The sequence below is a fragment of the Aquarana catesbeiana genome, linkage group LG05 (genome assembly GCF_042186555.1).
Source record: "Aquarana catesbeiana isolate 2022-GZ linkage group LG05, ASM4218655v1, whole genome shotgun sequence".
NCBI classification, from domain to species: Eukaryota; Metazoa; Chordata; class Amphibia; order Anura; family Ranidae; genus Aquarana; species Aquarana catesbeiana.
Genome location: NC_133328.1, coordinates 648,817,098 through 648,832,969, shown reverse-complemented (window position 1 = coordinate 648,832,969; position 15,872 = coordinate 648,817,098). Strand labels below are relative to the sequence as shown.

General features: G+C 46.3%; 1 protein-coding gene across 1 annotated transcript in view; it reads right to left on the bottom strand.

Moving 5' to 3' along the window:
- Window positions 1–4,634: 4,634 nt before the first annotated feature.
- The window catches only part of LOC141145666 (uncharacterized), an 80,073-nt gene continuing 68,835 nt past the window's right edge, over window positions 4,635–15,872 (bottom strand). The window contains exon 7 of the mRNA XM_073632511.1: window positions 4,635–7,093. Coding sequence (XP_073488612.1) covers window positions 5,463–7,093 — 1,631 coding nt within the window. The 3' untranslated portion in view covers window positions 4,635–5,462. The remainder of the gene's footprint in view (window positions 7,094–15,872) is intronic.

Genomic DNA, 15,872 nt, shown 5'->3' with positions numbered 1-15,872 from the left:
GACACCATTCCTCCCACACGTACCAACGATGGGGACACCATTCCTCTCACACACACCAACGATGGGGCACCACTCCTCCCACAGAAACCAACGTTGGGACACCATTCCTCCCACACACACCAACAATGGGACACCATTCCTCCCACACACACCAATGATGGGACACCATTCCTCCCACACATACCAACGATGGGGACACCATTCCTCCCACACATACCAACGATGGGGACACCATTCCTCCCACACACACCAACAATGGGGACACCATTCATCCCACACACGCCATGGATGGGGCACCATACCTCCCACAGACACTAACGCTGGGGCACCATTCCTCCCACACACACCAATGATGGGGCACCATTCCTCCCACACACACCAATGATGGGGCACCATTCCTCCCACAAACACCAACAGTGGGGCACCATTCCTCCCACTGATACCAACAATAGGGCACTTTTCCTTCTACTAAGACCAATGATGTGGCACAAGGTCCGGTGCAAGGATTTTTGCCTAAACGTGCGAAGGTGCATTTTGGTGCCCCCCACCCACCATCCTCCTGCCAGCCCCCATTCCTCCACAATTCAACCCTCCACCCCCACTGTCTACAGCCTCGCTGGTACCGCCTTCATGTTGCGCTCGTAATGTGATGGAGTGAAGCGTGAAGGACATCACACAGCATTGAAAATTTGAATTGTACTGAACTGGCACTAAATGGCAGTGTGTAATGAGGGGGAGGAGTTATGCCCACTCCCTCCCATTCAAAAAAATAATAATCCATCTCTAATTTGCATGCTCCCCCCCCAGCACAAATCCTTTCTCCCCCTCCCTGAACAAAACCCCCTCTCAACAGAAATCTTGTTCAGGGCAAGTCCTCCTCCACCCTTCCAAAATCCCCAGTCCCAGCACAATTCTCCCTTCTCCTCTATCCTAGCACGTATCCCCACATCCCTCAATTCCCCCTCCCAGCACAACCCCCCATTCCAGTACAAATCCCCCCAGACCCAATTACCCCTCTCCAAATCCCCACAGCACAAATCCTCTTTCCCCCCCAATTCCCCTTCCCAGCACAACAAATCCCCCCAAATGTCTGCTCATAGCAACCCCCCCCCCCCACACACACACACCCCAATCCCTTTTCAAGCACAGTTCTTTTTCTTAGTGTAAATCCTTTTCCCATTTCTAGCACATGTCCTCTCCCAACACAAATCCTCCTCCGAGCATAAATACTCCACCCCCAAATCACCTCCCAGACCGACTCCTCTTTCCCCCCAATCCCTCACACCAGCATAAGTACACTGCCCAATTCCATCATAAATCCTCCCATGCAAATCCCCCTTCCCAGTACAAAACCTCCCCCCAAACACACATCCTCCCCCCTTCTAATGCAAATCAATCAAGAATACTTCCCAACTGTCCTGCTTTTAATGGGACCTTCCTGAAATAATAAAAAAAGCATTTGAGTTGCGATCTGCAATGGGTATCAATATTAACTTAATGACACCCCAAATGCAGGTTGCAAATGTAATGCGTTTGCATGCACTGGATTCCATGTGATCCGGGTCCTGTGCGTTTTATAACTTGGCGCGGTCCGGCATAATTTAAAATGAATGGTCTGAAATTGCACTGCACCTGGAACGCATGTGAATCACACAGGTATGCACAGTGTGAGATTCATGGTGTGAACCGGCCCCGAGTTCTGGAGCCCAGTGCCAAAAAAACTTCCCTCACCTGGCTCCAATGACTTGCCTGGCAGCGGGGGCACTAATGTGGGCACTAATTGCCCCACATCTCTAGCGGTGTGCCCAGGGTTCCAGATACCATGTTCCACCTGCTTAGCAGCTAGCATCTCATTGATTTGGCGGTGGGGGTGGAGGGTTTCTAACAGGATACTGTATGTCCTAGGGGTGCTTTGGAAGGAGAGAAGACTTGTTCCCGGGAGGGGGAGGGGGTGGACAGATTTCATATCCAACCCGCCTCCTAGCACAAGTCCTCTCTCCTTCCAAAGCACCCCTAGGACATACAGTATCCTGCTAGAAAATCCCCCCCCAATCTCTGCAAGTATTCATCTCCAGCTTGTCCCCCTCACTTTCCTTCCTTGAGTTTCCTCTCCCAATTCAAATCCCCCCCCCCCAAATGTCATGTATAGTGTGTGTAATAATCACAGACCTCAGACCAGCACAGAACATGCACAGTGATGTCTCTCCTCCTTCTGGGCTCCCCCTGTATGTATACTGTATATATCAGAGCTGAGGGAGGAGGGGGCAAAATAATTTGCTGTTGTAACACTGATCTTCAATCCGGCCATTTAGAATCGGGTGTGAGACCCGTTTTCTGATTGACCAAAAAGAGAAGACTTTTGATTGGCCGCCGAGTGTTAGAATATCAGAATTTATGAATGATTGGGTCTCTGAGAATAATGGACTTGGATACATTTATATATTTATATTTGTGATTGGATATGGAAAAGTGAAATATATAGACTTTTATATATTTATGTAAGTGTATATTTTGTTTGAAGATTCAAATGCTTTTCTAAAGAGCCCACATATGGCAGTAATTAAGAGTGAGCTGAGTTTCACCTCCCCCATCTGTTACTTAAGATGCTAAAGTTTTAATGTTTTAGTTAAGATAATAAGTCCTTTATATTACAATATTTCTTGATTAGGATATTAATAAGAACATTGCGTTTTAAATTAATATAATTTATATATTGATCTATATGTAGTATTTGATTTAGAAAAAAGGAAACTTATGTTGTAAAAGTTAAATGGTTTTACATATAGTTCTCCTCTTAGCCCACACCCAGGAAATGTTGACCCCCGCCCTTGTGATAGGAGGGAGGAAATATATGTCTTAGGAAAGCCCACGTTTTTCTATAGGACTACAAGTGAATTAAAATTTTTTAAGACAAACCAACCCTTTTTAGAAAGGTGAGGGTTGGATTTTAGGAGTAGAAAGCACAGAGAGTTTTGAATCTGCAGCTCACATTCATAATAAGTCCTTTATATTACAATATTTCTTGATTAGGATATTAATTAGAACATTGCGTTTTAAATGAATATAATTTATATATTGATATATATGTAGCATTTGAGTTAGAAAAAAGGAAACTTATGTTGTAAATGTTAAATGGTTTTACATAAGACCATTTGACCCTTTGACCCCCTTTTTAGAAAGGTGAGGGTTGGATTTTAGGAGTAGAAAGCACAGAGAGTTTTGAATCTGCAGCTCACATTCATTCGGGCAGACTTACACTCCACAAGGACAGTTACACACACACATCACAAGACATTGCTGTTACATTTACACACAGACATATCTGATTTAATCTTCAAGTTAACAATATAATACATTATTAATAATATTTTGACATTGTTTTTGTAATATTTTGCTATTTTCATTATTAAATCAATTTTTGAGTTTTTACACGAGAACTGAACGGATTTTCATGGAACTTTCCTCATCAATATGAATTATTGATATATCGTTATTAATACCGAAATTAACGATTTATTTCACCGAGAAGTAGGGAAGAAACGGAAGCCGCCTCCACCGCAGCCACCCTGGAGACCATGGGAAGCTGCGATGGGCTAAGTGTGACTGACTGTCCCACTGACCAACTGGTGGTGGCATGCTGTTTGCCCCCCCCCAAAAAAAACAAATACAAATCCCATCAGCCGCCACTCTCTGTGACGTACTTCAAATCCCGGCAAGGTGGCTAATACAAGAGGTATGGGAATTTACCACTCCCTCCACCCTGGCGCCCTCAGGCGGCTGCCTGAGCTGCCTTACGGTGGCGGCAGCCCTGTGTGGCACTATTCCTTCCACTAAAACCAATGATGGGGCACGGTTTGTTCTCACCAACACCATGGCAGTTTCTAATACCACTGGCCACAGTCTGGCACCTGTAAAGCATCAAGGACTGTGAATTGGTCCTTTGTTCAGAAAGTTTGGAGATCCCTGTCCTATAGCATGCAGGTGTTCCACCATTGTTAAGGAACATCTCATGTAGTCCTTCATGTGCTGGCCTATAATAGTAATAATAAAGCAATAAGATGTCTTTAATTGTAAAGCTATCCCAGACTAAACCAATGAACAGCTTAGTCTGGTATAGTAAATAGAGTTTATTTTTTAAGTTTAAGTTTATTTTTTTTAAGATTTGTTCTCTTGTTCTATGTGCACAATCTGATCATTGTCTATTCTTGCAGGGGATATGGGCATCTGACATTTCTGATCATTCTGTGTCCACTCATCTGTAGATGGATGTAGTCTGGACTCTTGTATACACTTCCATGTATCTTCTCTTATCAGTTGCATCTTCATTTTTAAACTTATCAGGTTAACAGCTGAAAATATAGAGAGGCCCGGAGTAAAACCAAAAGGCAATAAACAGAGGGCCGGCATGACAGGGGTTAAAGGGGCTTGGACATAGGAAGGGAATACAAGTTTGGGCTGTTGCTGGACAAGGGAGGTAGATGGCTGATTGGGGTAGGGTTAGAGCTGGGTGGAGCTTTGGGGGAAGTGGTGGGTTTTCCCCCGGAAGAGGTGGTCTTCAGAAGGAGGCCAGCAAGCAGGGAACATCTTCCCACCCTCCCACCCTACATTTGATGTTTTTGGGGAATTGTGTTGTGGGGAGCCGGGTATGGCAATTGGCGGGGGTGCAAGGTCCTTTAAGGTTCATATGGGCACAAAAAGATATGGTGTAGGGACCCGTCTGAGGTACGGCTGCCGGTTGGTGTATGTGTTCCTACGAGTTGTCTCCGAGTCTGTGGTTTTGCGGCTGGAGGCCTGAGAAGTGACACGCAGGTACTGTCTTGGTTTTGATGCCTATTAGGACCTTGTGGATCCATTCTTTAATACACTGTATGTTCAGGTTATTGTGTTATTGATCAGTTAATTATTTGTTATTTATATTTTGGTTAATAAAAAGGCTGCTATAGCCAATTTAACTCCAATCTGTTGTGGTGTGGTTATTATACTGGAAGGGTGGGGTTTTTTTTGGTATAGCAGTCAGTACTAGCCATATTTAATACTAATAGTTCTTCATCATGACTATGGTAACCATCATATGAGCTTTCTGGCCTTTCTTCTTCAGAGACTGTTTTGCTGGCACACTGAGCTGTAGATGTAGTTGGAAGCAGTACAGTATATGGTACTTTGGTTGTAGCCGGGCCCATAACTTGTCAGAAAGCTGCTGTAGATACATCTTCTTAGTCAGATGCTGAGGATTGGATTGCTTGGCCCTGCTCACTTTTTTTTTTTGGAAACAGAAACATACACAGAGGCAGGGGATGGGAGATAGGAAATTACACCCAACATATAACGTATAATATATGAGGATTGTTGTTGCAGTAGTGTATGTTCATGTGTACACAACATGCTAACAGGGAGGCAGATAGAGAACAGCGTAATCCAACAAAACGATAATTGGGACCTTCCAGATTTCCAATGGTTCCTTGTTATTCAGAAATGTCAAAAGCTCTGGCAGTTTCTTCTATTAAGTTGTCTAAGACTGCATCTTGAGACTGAATATTACTGATAAGATTAAATCTTTTGATGGCTTTTTCCAGCATTTTGATTCTCTCCCTAAATCCATCCTTTCTTTCCTGATTTTCTTTCTCGATGAGCAGCTGGATGTAATCTAAAGCAGACATTGAGTTGGGTTTTAGGGCGATCTCCTGGAGACGTTGAAGAATCCTGTTGACCTTATGAATAAGTTCCAGTGCCTCGTTCTCTGCCTCCTGAACCTCATCCTCCAGTTTTTGGAGAACATATTCAAGAGGCATCAACTTCTTCCCACCTTCTTCGTATTTTTTTTTTATTTCAGGAAAAGTTATCACTCCAAGTACCATGGAAGTTTTATAGTAAGACTTTTCTGAAGAGTGTACTTTAGTGCTATGGCCACACACACAACAATTTCCCTTCTTATTAAACACTTCACAAAAATAAACAAAGGGGTTGAAATACACGAGGCAGTCTTTATGACATGTAGACCGGCACTCATTGCAGTTGGTTGAGTGTTCAGATGACTCTATCTTTTCTTTACGGCATTGCATCACCGTCATTTGAAAATGCTCATTCTTTTCAACCTCCACCTTGTGTTCATTCAGAGCTCTCTCTGTTTGTACCAGTTCATGTCGTTTAAAGATCACCTCCTCAATTTTTTGGACAAGTCCGTCCAAAGTTACCTCCAAAGCATTTCTTTCTTTTAGAACTTCTTTTGTTAAACTTAAATCTTTACTGGCTATTCCAGGCAAAAAGTCTAAAAGAAAATTTTTAATGTTTTCCATTCCCATCTCCCATTGTAGTTCTTGGACCTTGTGGGTACGATTGCCCGGCTTATCAGGGCAGTTATTAGCGTACACCATGCTGTTATTGACACTAAAGTACACAGGTTTTCCATCTTCAGATTTTGCACAGGGAAGGTCAGCCTCCATAATTGCTGAGAGAACGTTTGGTTCCTGAACATCTGCGAAGGTTGTGAAGAAGATTATATTATCCTTGATGTCATTCCCAAAAATGAATAAAATGTTGTCATAGATGTACCTCTGTGTTGGAGTTAACCGAGCCGAAGATGACTTAACAACAAAACAAACCACGGCGATTTTTGTGAATTTGCATTTTTGAAAAAATTCTCGTATCTTCCGCATGATTTTCTCATCATGATCTATCCCTCTGGTGTCTCCAAACCCCGGAGTGTCAATGATGGTTATGGAGTACGGGATTCGGAAATAATCTTCGTGGTGGATCTGGTAGATGGTGACACTCGATGTTTGGCTGTGAGCTTGACTCTTATTACCAATATCCTCTATTAGCTGGATCCGGTGATCGTCCTTCCAGTCCGCACCAAGGATGAAGTTGACCATAGTGTTAATCAGGGCTGTTTTACCAGATCCGGTTTCACCAACCATCATGATAACTTTGTTTTGCTTATTTGGCTTTGGCGTTCCAAATTCCCATATCTGCTGACTGTTCACACAATTCAGAAGCATCCTGTAAATTTTCAGGGAACCAGCCTTCTCTATGATGCTCAGGCCCTCGTTTAGTTTCTGACGAACAAACCTTTTACCATCTTTAAACAACGCTTTACCTATAAAATTAACATACAAACAGTCATTGATGATATCTTTATATGGTCACTATAGCAAGTTACCAAAGATTGAATATTTTACAAGAGCACAACCACACAGTATATGGTGAGGTTGGCTAAAATTAGCCAAAAAGCCCCAAAAAATTATGATGGCCGGGAGGGGGAAAACTGGCACCCCCTGGGCGCCTCAACTGCTACACCCTTTAGCTGCAGAGGGAGTACCTGGGGATGTACACATGCTGTGGCCGTGATGTTTTGCTTCACTGTTGGAGTATAAATGATATCCCTTGTACAAACTGGACCCATGGTTGCAGCATGCTAGTGCAGGGTTTAAAGCAGAGGGATTAAAGCAGGCAGTAAGGAGGCGATACAACGGCTCCTTACCACCTGTCAAATGCTCTCTGAAGCGCAATCTTAGTGCTGATGGCTCTTTAGAAGACCAAAAAATGGGAACAAGCCCTTAAATATTTATTTTTTAAAAACATTTTTTATATCGTTTTTATAATTTGACAATTTTTCTTTTTTTATTACATTTTTAACAGTTGGGGGGCTCTGGTGAAATATCAAGGCTCTAAACAGACCCCCGATGTTTCACTTTTCAGACACTGTAGTTTGGAGCATGTGAAAATGCATGTTAGCAGATGTGTGTGTGTGTGTGTGTGTGTGTGTGTGGGGGGTTACCCATACCTCCTGACTTTTGAGAATGAGGGATATTTCCGCAAGAAAGTGACCAGCGGCAAAAAGTGGGTGTGGTCAAACATGATAGTGGGAGGGCTTAAATGCAGTGGTTAACCAAAACCTGGGCATGGAAGGTAGGAAGGATGGATCACTACAGGGAATGGAAGGATGGGTCACTACAGGGCTTGGAAGGCAGGAAGGATGGGTCACTACAGGGCATGGAAGGCTGGAAGGATGGATCACTACAGGGCATGGAAGGCAGGAAGGATGGATCACTACAGGGCATGGAAGGCAGGAAGGATAGATCACTACAGGGCATGGAAGGCTGGAAGGATGGATCACTACAGGGCATGGAAGGCAGGAAGGATGGATCACTACAGGGCATGGAAGGCAGGAAGGATAGATCACTACAGGGCATGGAAGGTAGGAAGGATGGATCACTACAGGGAATGGAAGGCAGGAAGGATGGATCACTACAGGGCATGGAAGGGTGGAAGGATGGATCACTACAGGGCATGGAAGGCAGGAAGGCAGGATCACTACAGGGCATGGAAGGCAGGAAGGATGGATCACTACACAACCCCTTCATAGCACAGCATTGGCTGCATGCCGGATGTAGAGGGTGGGCACAGGGGGACACGGGGAGGAGGTGGAGGAGAACTAACCTTCCTCCTCCTCATTCCTCGTACTCGTACTGCATCTAGAGACGACCAGCGGGTGAGTGGGTGTACTGTGTAGTGAGCGAGCCCCAGCCTCGCCAGCTGCAGCGTGGAGCAGAGCGCATCGGATAGAGAAGGATTAGGGACGCAGCCTGGATCACGGGGCACCGGGATTTACTTGAAATTCCGGGACAGTCCCGGCAAATCTTGGAAGGTTGGGAGGTATGCCTTTAACAATTAATGGCACTGCCACACATCTACTAATAAACAGTAGTTTCTGTGTGAGTCAGGAAAGCCACAATCGTGTGGCTGACTTGGAAGGCAGGAAGGATGGATCACTACAGGGAATGGAAGGCAGCAAGGATGGATCACTACAGGTCATGGAAGGCAGGAAGGATGGATCACTACAGGGCATGGAAGGCAGGAAGGATGGATCATTACAGGGCATGGAAGGCAGGAAGGATGGATCACTACAGGGCATGGAAGGCGGGAAGGATGGATCACTACAGGGCATGGAAGGCAGGAAGGATGGATCACTAAAGGGCATGGAAGGCTGGAAGGATGGATCACTACAGGGCATGGAAGGTAGGAAGAATGGATCACCACAGGGCATGGAAAGCAGGAAGGATGGATCACTACAGGGCATGGAAGGCAGGAAGGATAGATCACTACAGGGCATGGAAGGTAGGAAGAATAGATCACTACAGGGCATGGAAGGCTGGAACGATGGATCACTACAGGGCATGGAAGGATGGGTCGCTACAGGGCTTGGAAGGCAAGAAGGATGGGTCACTACAGGGCATGGAAGGCTGGAAGGATGGATCACTACGGGGCATGGAAGGCAGGAAGGATGGATCACTACAGGACATGGAAGGCAGGAAGGATAGATCACTACAGGGCATGGAAGGTAGGAAGGATGGATCACTACAGGGAATGGAAGGCAGGAAGGATGGATCACTACAGGGCATGGAAGGGTGGAAGGATGGATCACTACAGGGCATGGAAGGCAGGAAGGATGGATCACTACAGGGCATGGAAGGCAGGAAGGATAGATCACTACAGGGCATGGAAGGCAGGAAGGATGGGTCACTACAGGGCATGGAAGGGTGGAAGGATGGATCACTACAGGGCATGGAAGGCAGGAAGGATAGATCACTACAGGGCATGGAAGGCAGGAAGGATGGGTCACTACAGGGCATGGAAGGGTGGAAGGATGGATCACTACAGGGCATGGAAGGCAGGAAGGATGGATCACTACAGGGCATGGAAGGCAGGAAGGATAGATCACTACAGGGCATGGAAGGCAGGAAGGATGGGTCACTACAGGGCATGGAAGGGTGGAAGGATGGATCACTACAGGGCATGGAAGGCAGGAAGGATGAATTACTACAGGGCATGGAAAGAAGAGAGATCGGAGAATTCACTCACTCCAGGCACAGGCAGGCATCATGTACACTGGCTGCTCAGTGTCCACCCACACAACCCCTTCATAGCACAGCATTGGCTGCATGCCGGGTGTAGAGGGTGGGCACAGGGGGACACGGGGAGGAGGTGGAGGAGAACTAACCCATCTCCTCCTCATTCCTCATACTCCATCTAGAGACGACCGGCGGGTGAGTGGGTGTGCTGTATAGTGAGTGAGCCCCAGCCTCGCCAGCTGCAGCGTGGAGCAGAGCGCAACGGATAGGGAAGGATTAAGGACGCAGCCTGGAGCACGGGACACCGGGATTTACTTGAAATTCTGGGACAGTCCCGGCAAATCTGGGAAGGTTGGGAGGTATGCCTTTAACAATTAATGGCACTGCCACACATCTACTAATAAACAGTGAGTTTCTGTGTGAGTCAGGAAAGCCACAATTGTGTGGCTGACATGCAAAGGTGTGAACCTCGCCTTATAGAGGGCTCACACCAGTGCTCTGCGGTTTGGTAAGGGGGATGGTCCCTTAGTGGCGACAGCTTCCCCCCTACATTCAACCACGACAGGTTCTCCAGCTGGCAGAACCGTTACTTTTGGTTGGACTGCAAGCCGCAATCCTTACCCTGCGCTGCTCTCTTGCTTCTGGATAGGCCCTCAGACAGCCTAGCAGCCAGATGTCCCCAGGATAGGCCTCAGGCTCTGGCCTAGCAGCCCGGGGCAGCCCGGGGCAGTACAACACACGTCCACCCAGACAGCCGTCCAGGTGGCACAGAACAGTTTTTTTTTTAATTGGATATTTATTATAATATTAATATTTTTCCAAAATATGTCGCTATTTTTTGTGTAAAATAAATAAAAACCACAGAGGTGATCAAATACCACCAAAGGAAAGCTCTATTTTTGGGGAAAAAGGACATAAATTTGTCAAAGTGACACATTGCCGTATCGCAAAAAAATGGCCTAGTCATTAAGGGGGCAAATCCTTCCGGTCCTTAAGTGGTTAACGCTTTAAAATGCTGACAACCAGAAAATTATTATTTTTCTGCTTTTGTCTTTATAATAGAATTTTATGTGGAACGTACAATCAACATTTAAGATTTTTATTTATTTTTTTGAATGGCCCCCCAATGCACCTCAACAATGCATGCTTACATGCAACATACTGTAAGATGTATTAAACACACTGCAATAGATCGCCTTGGTGTCAGGTGTGTATGGAATCTAAGTATTTTTCTTATTTTTCAAGATATTGAAAAACATAAATCTAGTGCTAAACTAAGGGATATAATAAATGTATTTACAGATAATAATGGGCAATAACTGTAAAGTAGGAAATCGTATTTTAACTACAGTGTATGAGACTACATTGTTATTTCTTTTACCTCAAACTAAAAGGTAACTTTTCTCTTCTGCCAGTGTGTTTTGATGTGGGCACAAGGGGGTGTGTGTGTACATATAGTCTATCTTGTTCCCTGCAAGAGATTAGTACTGTCTTAAATATAGGTTTATATACTCTGAATTAATTGTTAATTAAGAACAATTTTAAGATTTGGTGTTTTGATAGGTTTATTTTATGGTGCGACATTGGACAAGGGTAAGGGGGGCATTGGGAGGAGCATGGGCTGGACTTACTTTAAAATGTGGGAAGGGTTATCAATTTTACCTTCGGGCTGAATCCCCTGGTCTTTCTCCCACCTAGCATCACCCCTGGTTCCAGGGCTTTGAAGAACACCTAGGGCCCATGTAATATAGGAGCCCAGATCACCTGACAAGTGTTTCATAGAAGGGGTCTGCTCTTTACCGTCAGGAGGACGACATCTTCTTCTGACCACTACCACTCCCGACATGATCAGGTTTACATTGTGTGCACCAGATTGAGAAACCTGTCCACCAGCACTCGAGTAGTGTATCATAAGTCTCACCTGCCAGCGCCTGTGACCTCACTGTTTTCTGGCCCACCTTACACACTTCCGCTCAGGTAGTCCAGCATCATCTTTGAAGTAATAAAATATAGGGGGCGCTAATAGTGAACTTTTTTTTGCAGGTTTTCTTCTAAGATTGTCCTGTATTTGTCTCCAGTCATCTTCCCATCAACTCTGACCAGCTTCCCTATCCCTGCTGAAGAAAAGCATCCCCACCACATAATGCTGCCACCACCATGAACGTGAAAAAACAAAAGTGATAATTTTAAAGGCTTATAGCAAATTAATGCCATAAAAAGTGTTTGGGGACCCGGGTCCTGCCCCAGGGGATATGTATCAATGCAAAAAAAAGTTTTAAAAACTGCAGTTTTTTCGGGAGCAGTGATTTTAATAATGCTTAAAGTGAAACAATAAAAATGAAATATTCCTTTAAATATCGTTCCTGTGGGGTGTCTATAGTATGCCTGTAATGTGGTGCCATTTTCCCGTGTTTAGAACAATACCACAGCAAAATGACATGTAGCGCTGGTAGATTTATGATCTACCATCTGATAGGTAAATTTAGTGAATTGCTCGTTAGGGGGAGTTAGATTTGCCTCTGTTCCAGCTTGGCTGACGTTGCGTGTGGTTCCACACTGAGCCGGTGGGTGTCGTTGTTACCATTGGCTGGTGTTGGAAGGGCAACGTGTCGAAGCGTATGGGTGCTCCTCTGTCCCGGCGACAGCTCGGTGGAGGTGGTCCTCCGAGTTGCATTCTGGGAGAGGGTATTTATGGGACAGACGCCATGTAGACGCAATATAGATGAAAATCATTGAGAAAAATGGCATGGGTCCCCCCCCCCAGCCCATTACAAGGCCCTTTGGGTCTGTTATGGATATTAAGGGGAAACCCCACACCCAAATTTAAAAAAAAAATGGTGTGGGGGGGCCCCCAGGCACTATATACTCTGAACAGAAGTATATATACTATACGGCCTGCCCTATATACTCTGCAGAAAATTGGGCCTTAGGTGTTAGTGGTAACAGAACACTGTAAGCCCTCATTATTTACTCTTGGTGGGCACTGGAACGGGCCCTGCTGTGAAATATTATATCAAGAATTGTAATTACATGCCCCTGTTAAACAGGGGCAGAAAAATTGGGCCTTTGGTGGTGGTGGTGGTGGTGGTGGATGTGTCACAAAACTGTAACCCCTCACAGATACTCTTGTTGGGCGCAGGAATGGGCCCTAAAGTGAAATATTAGATCAAAAATTGTAATTACATGCCCCTGTTAGACAGGGACAGAAAAATTGGGCCTTAGGCAGTGGTGGTGGTGCCCTAAACCAAAAATATTGTTGGAAGCTAGCATCATCAAGATTGAGGAGGAATAGGATAGCCACTCAGCATAGGCAGTCTTCAAGGGATCCCACATGCATAAAAAAATCAATCAGTTACATCAGTTACATCAGCATCAGGTGCTTGATAGCTGCTGATCCAAGACTGATTCATTTTTAAGAATGTGAGCCTATCAACGGAGTCTGTGGACAGGCGCACTCTATTACAAACCCTCCAGCAGCACTGAATGTGTGTTCAGAAAGAATGCTGGATGCAGGATAGGCCAGTAGCTCAATTTCATATTGAGCAAGTTCTGGCTAGTGGTCCATCCTCAAGACCCAGTAACCCAGTGGATGGTCTGTTGGAAAGGTCTCCAAGTCTGCTCTTGCCCCTAGATATTCCTGCACCATGTAATGGCTGGCAATGGTTGCTTAAACCAATCAGATCTTGGGGCTGAGGACTGAAAAATTGTCTAAAGGCGTTGGTCAGCCGGTCACCTTCTCCACCGCTCTTCCTCTGAGTGAACGAAGCCTTAGAAACACGTTGTCCAACACCAGGAAATTGTAACCTCCCAGGGTCTGGAAACGCATTGCACAAACCTTTCTTCAAGGCCTCCTGAAGATGTTTCATCCTCTACTCCCTCTGCAAAGGCAGGATGAGTTCTGCAACCTTACTCTTGTAACGTGGATCAAGAAGGGTTGCCAGCCAGTAATGAACCCTCTCCTTGATACCACGAATCCTAGGGTCCTTTCACAGGCTTTGAAGAATCAGGGAGACTATGCATCGTAAGTTTGCAGAGGCATTCGATTCTGAGTCCTCTGGGTCACTAAGGATCACATGATCTGTAACAACCCCCTCCCAGCCACGTACAACTCCTTGGGTTTCTGGGGACTGAAAACCATCCCTTGAAGACTGCTGCTGAGTGTTACCCTCCACGTCCATGCTGACACAATCCTCCTCCTCTTCTTCCTGTGTGTTTGGCGGGCCTGCGGGAATACTATCTGGATAAAGGGGGTCTTGAGAGGTAAGGAAGTCCTCCTCTTCCTCCCGCTGTTCTGCCTCAAGTGCCCTGTTAATTATTTCATGAAGCGTGTGCTCCAACAGGAAGACAAGAGGGACAGTATCACTGATGCATGCATTGTCACTGCTCACCTTCCTCATGGCCTCCTCAAATGGTGACAGGACAGTGCATGCATCCTTGATCAGTAGCCACTGGCGTGGCAAAAAAAAGCCAAGCTCCCCTGACCCTGTCCTGGTGCCATACTCACACAGGTACTCATTGATGGCCCTCTGCTGCGAGTGCAGCCGCTGCAGCATTGCAAATGTTGAGTTCCACCTGGTGGGCATGTCACAAATGAGGTGGTTGGTGGGCAGGTTGCATTCCCTTTAAATGTCAGCCAGCTGAGCACTGGCATTGTATGACTGGTGGAAATGACCACAGACTTTTCTGGCTTGCCTCAGGAGATCCTGGGTACCTGCTCAAGAACCGCTGCATCACCACATTCAGGACGTGTGCCAAACATGGGACATGGGTCAAGTGTCCCTGTCAGCTTCCTGGTGAACCTGGCGTGGCATCAACCACCTCTGAGCCTGCCCCTGCAAAGCTGACAGAATCTCTGCCCCAGTGTGGCTCCTGTCCCCTAAGCAGACCAACTCAAGCACCGCATGGCATCTTTTTGCCTGAGTGCTTACGTAGCCCCTTGAACGCTTACGGAGCACCGCTGGTTCAGAGCACAAATCTGCAGAAGAGGCCATAGAGGAAGAAGAAGAGGAGGGGGTGAAAGAGAGAGCTGTGGCAGAATCTTTGATGTGGGTCTTTCAAGTGCTGTTGCCAACGGACTGCATGGGAGGTCGTCATGTCTGGTCAAGCATGTGGTGCCCAAGCGGCTGCTGTTCTGGCCACGCTTGATCCGCTTCAGACATAGGTTGCAAACAGCAATGGTGCGATCTGCTGCACACATGTCAAAAAAGGCCCACACCAAGGAACTTTTCAAAATCAGCAGGGAGTCAGCAGTGCCCTGCACCTGCGGAGCTGTGCGGTGTGATGCAGTAGGGTGGCTGCCCTTAAGCTGCCCCCTAGAAGACATCCTGCCTCGTTGGAGTTGTGCCTCCTCCTCCTCTCTTCTATCAGGCACCCAAGTAGAGTCAGTGACCTCATCATCCCCTCCCTCCTCGTCACTGGAGCAAACTTGGCAGTATGCTGCGGCTGGGGGAACATGACTGCGAGTTGCTTGTCCTACTTGGGCACCCCCTCTTTCTAGGCTCACATTACTCCCTTCCTCAACCTGGGAACCAACATCGGAGCCTTCTAATCACTGCGTATCCTCCATCAGCATGTACCCGACACTGTGGTCGAATAGTTTGGGGGACTCCTACGTGCATGATGGTGGGGCTACGGAAGGAGTGACTGTGGACAAGGAGCTGGTGGAATAGGCCCCTTTGGCAGCTGCATTGGAACGCAAACTACTCTGAGCCTGGGTGACAGAGGATGAGGAGGATGAGGACAGCTTTGTTATCCACTCCACCAACTCTTCTGCATGTTCTGGCTCAATAACACGGCCATCAGCAGAAAAAAAGGACAAGCATGCTGCACGGCAACCTGCAGAGGATGCACATGTCCTTGACCAGCACTTTTGACTGTAGACACAAAGCCTGCTTGCCCTCTTTTAGTGGCCTGTGAGTGCCTGCCTCTCGGTGGCCTTCCAGACATGATGTATATTTTGTTTTGCAACACAGCACTGCACTGTATTGTGTACTGTGTACACCACCAGAAGTGTAGTAGCAACTG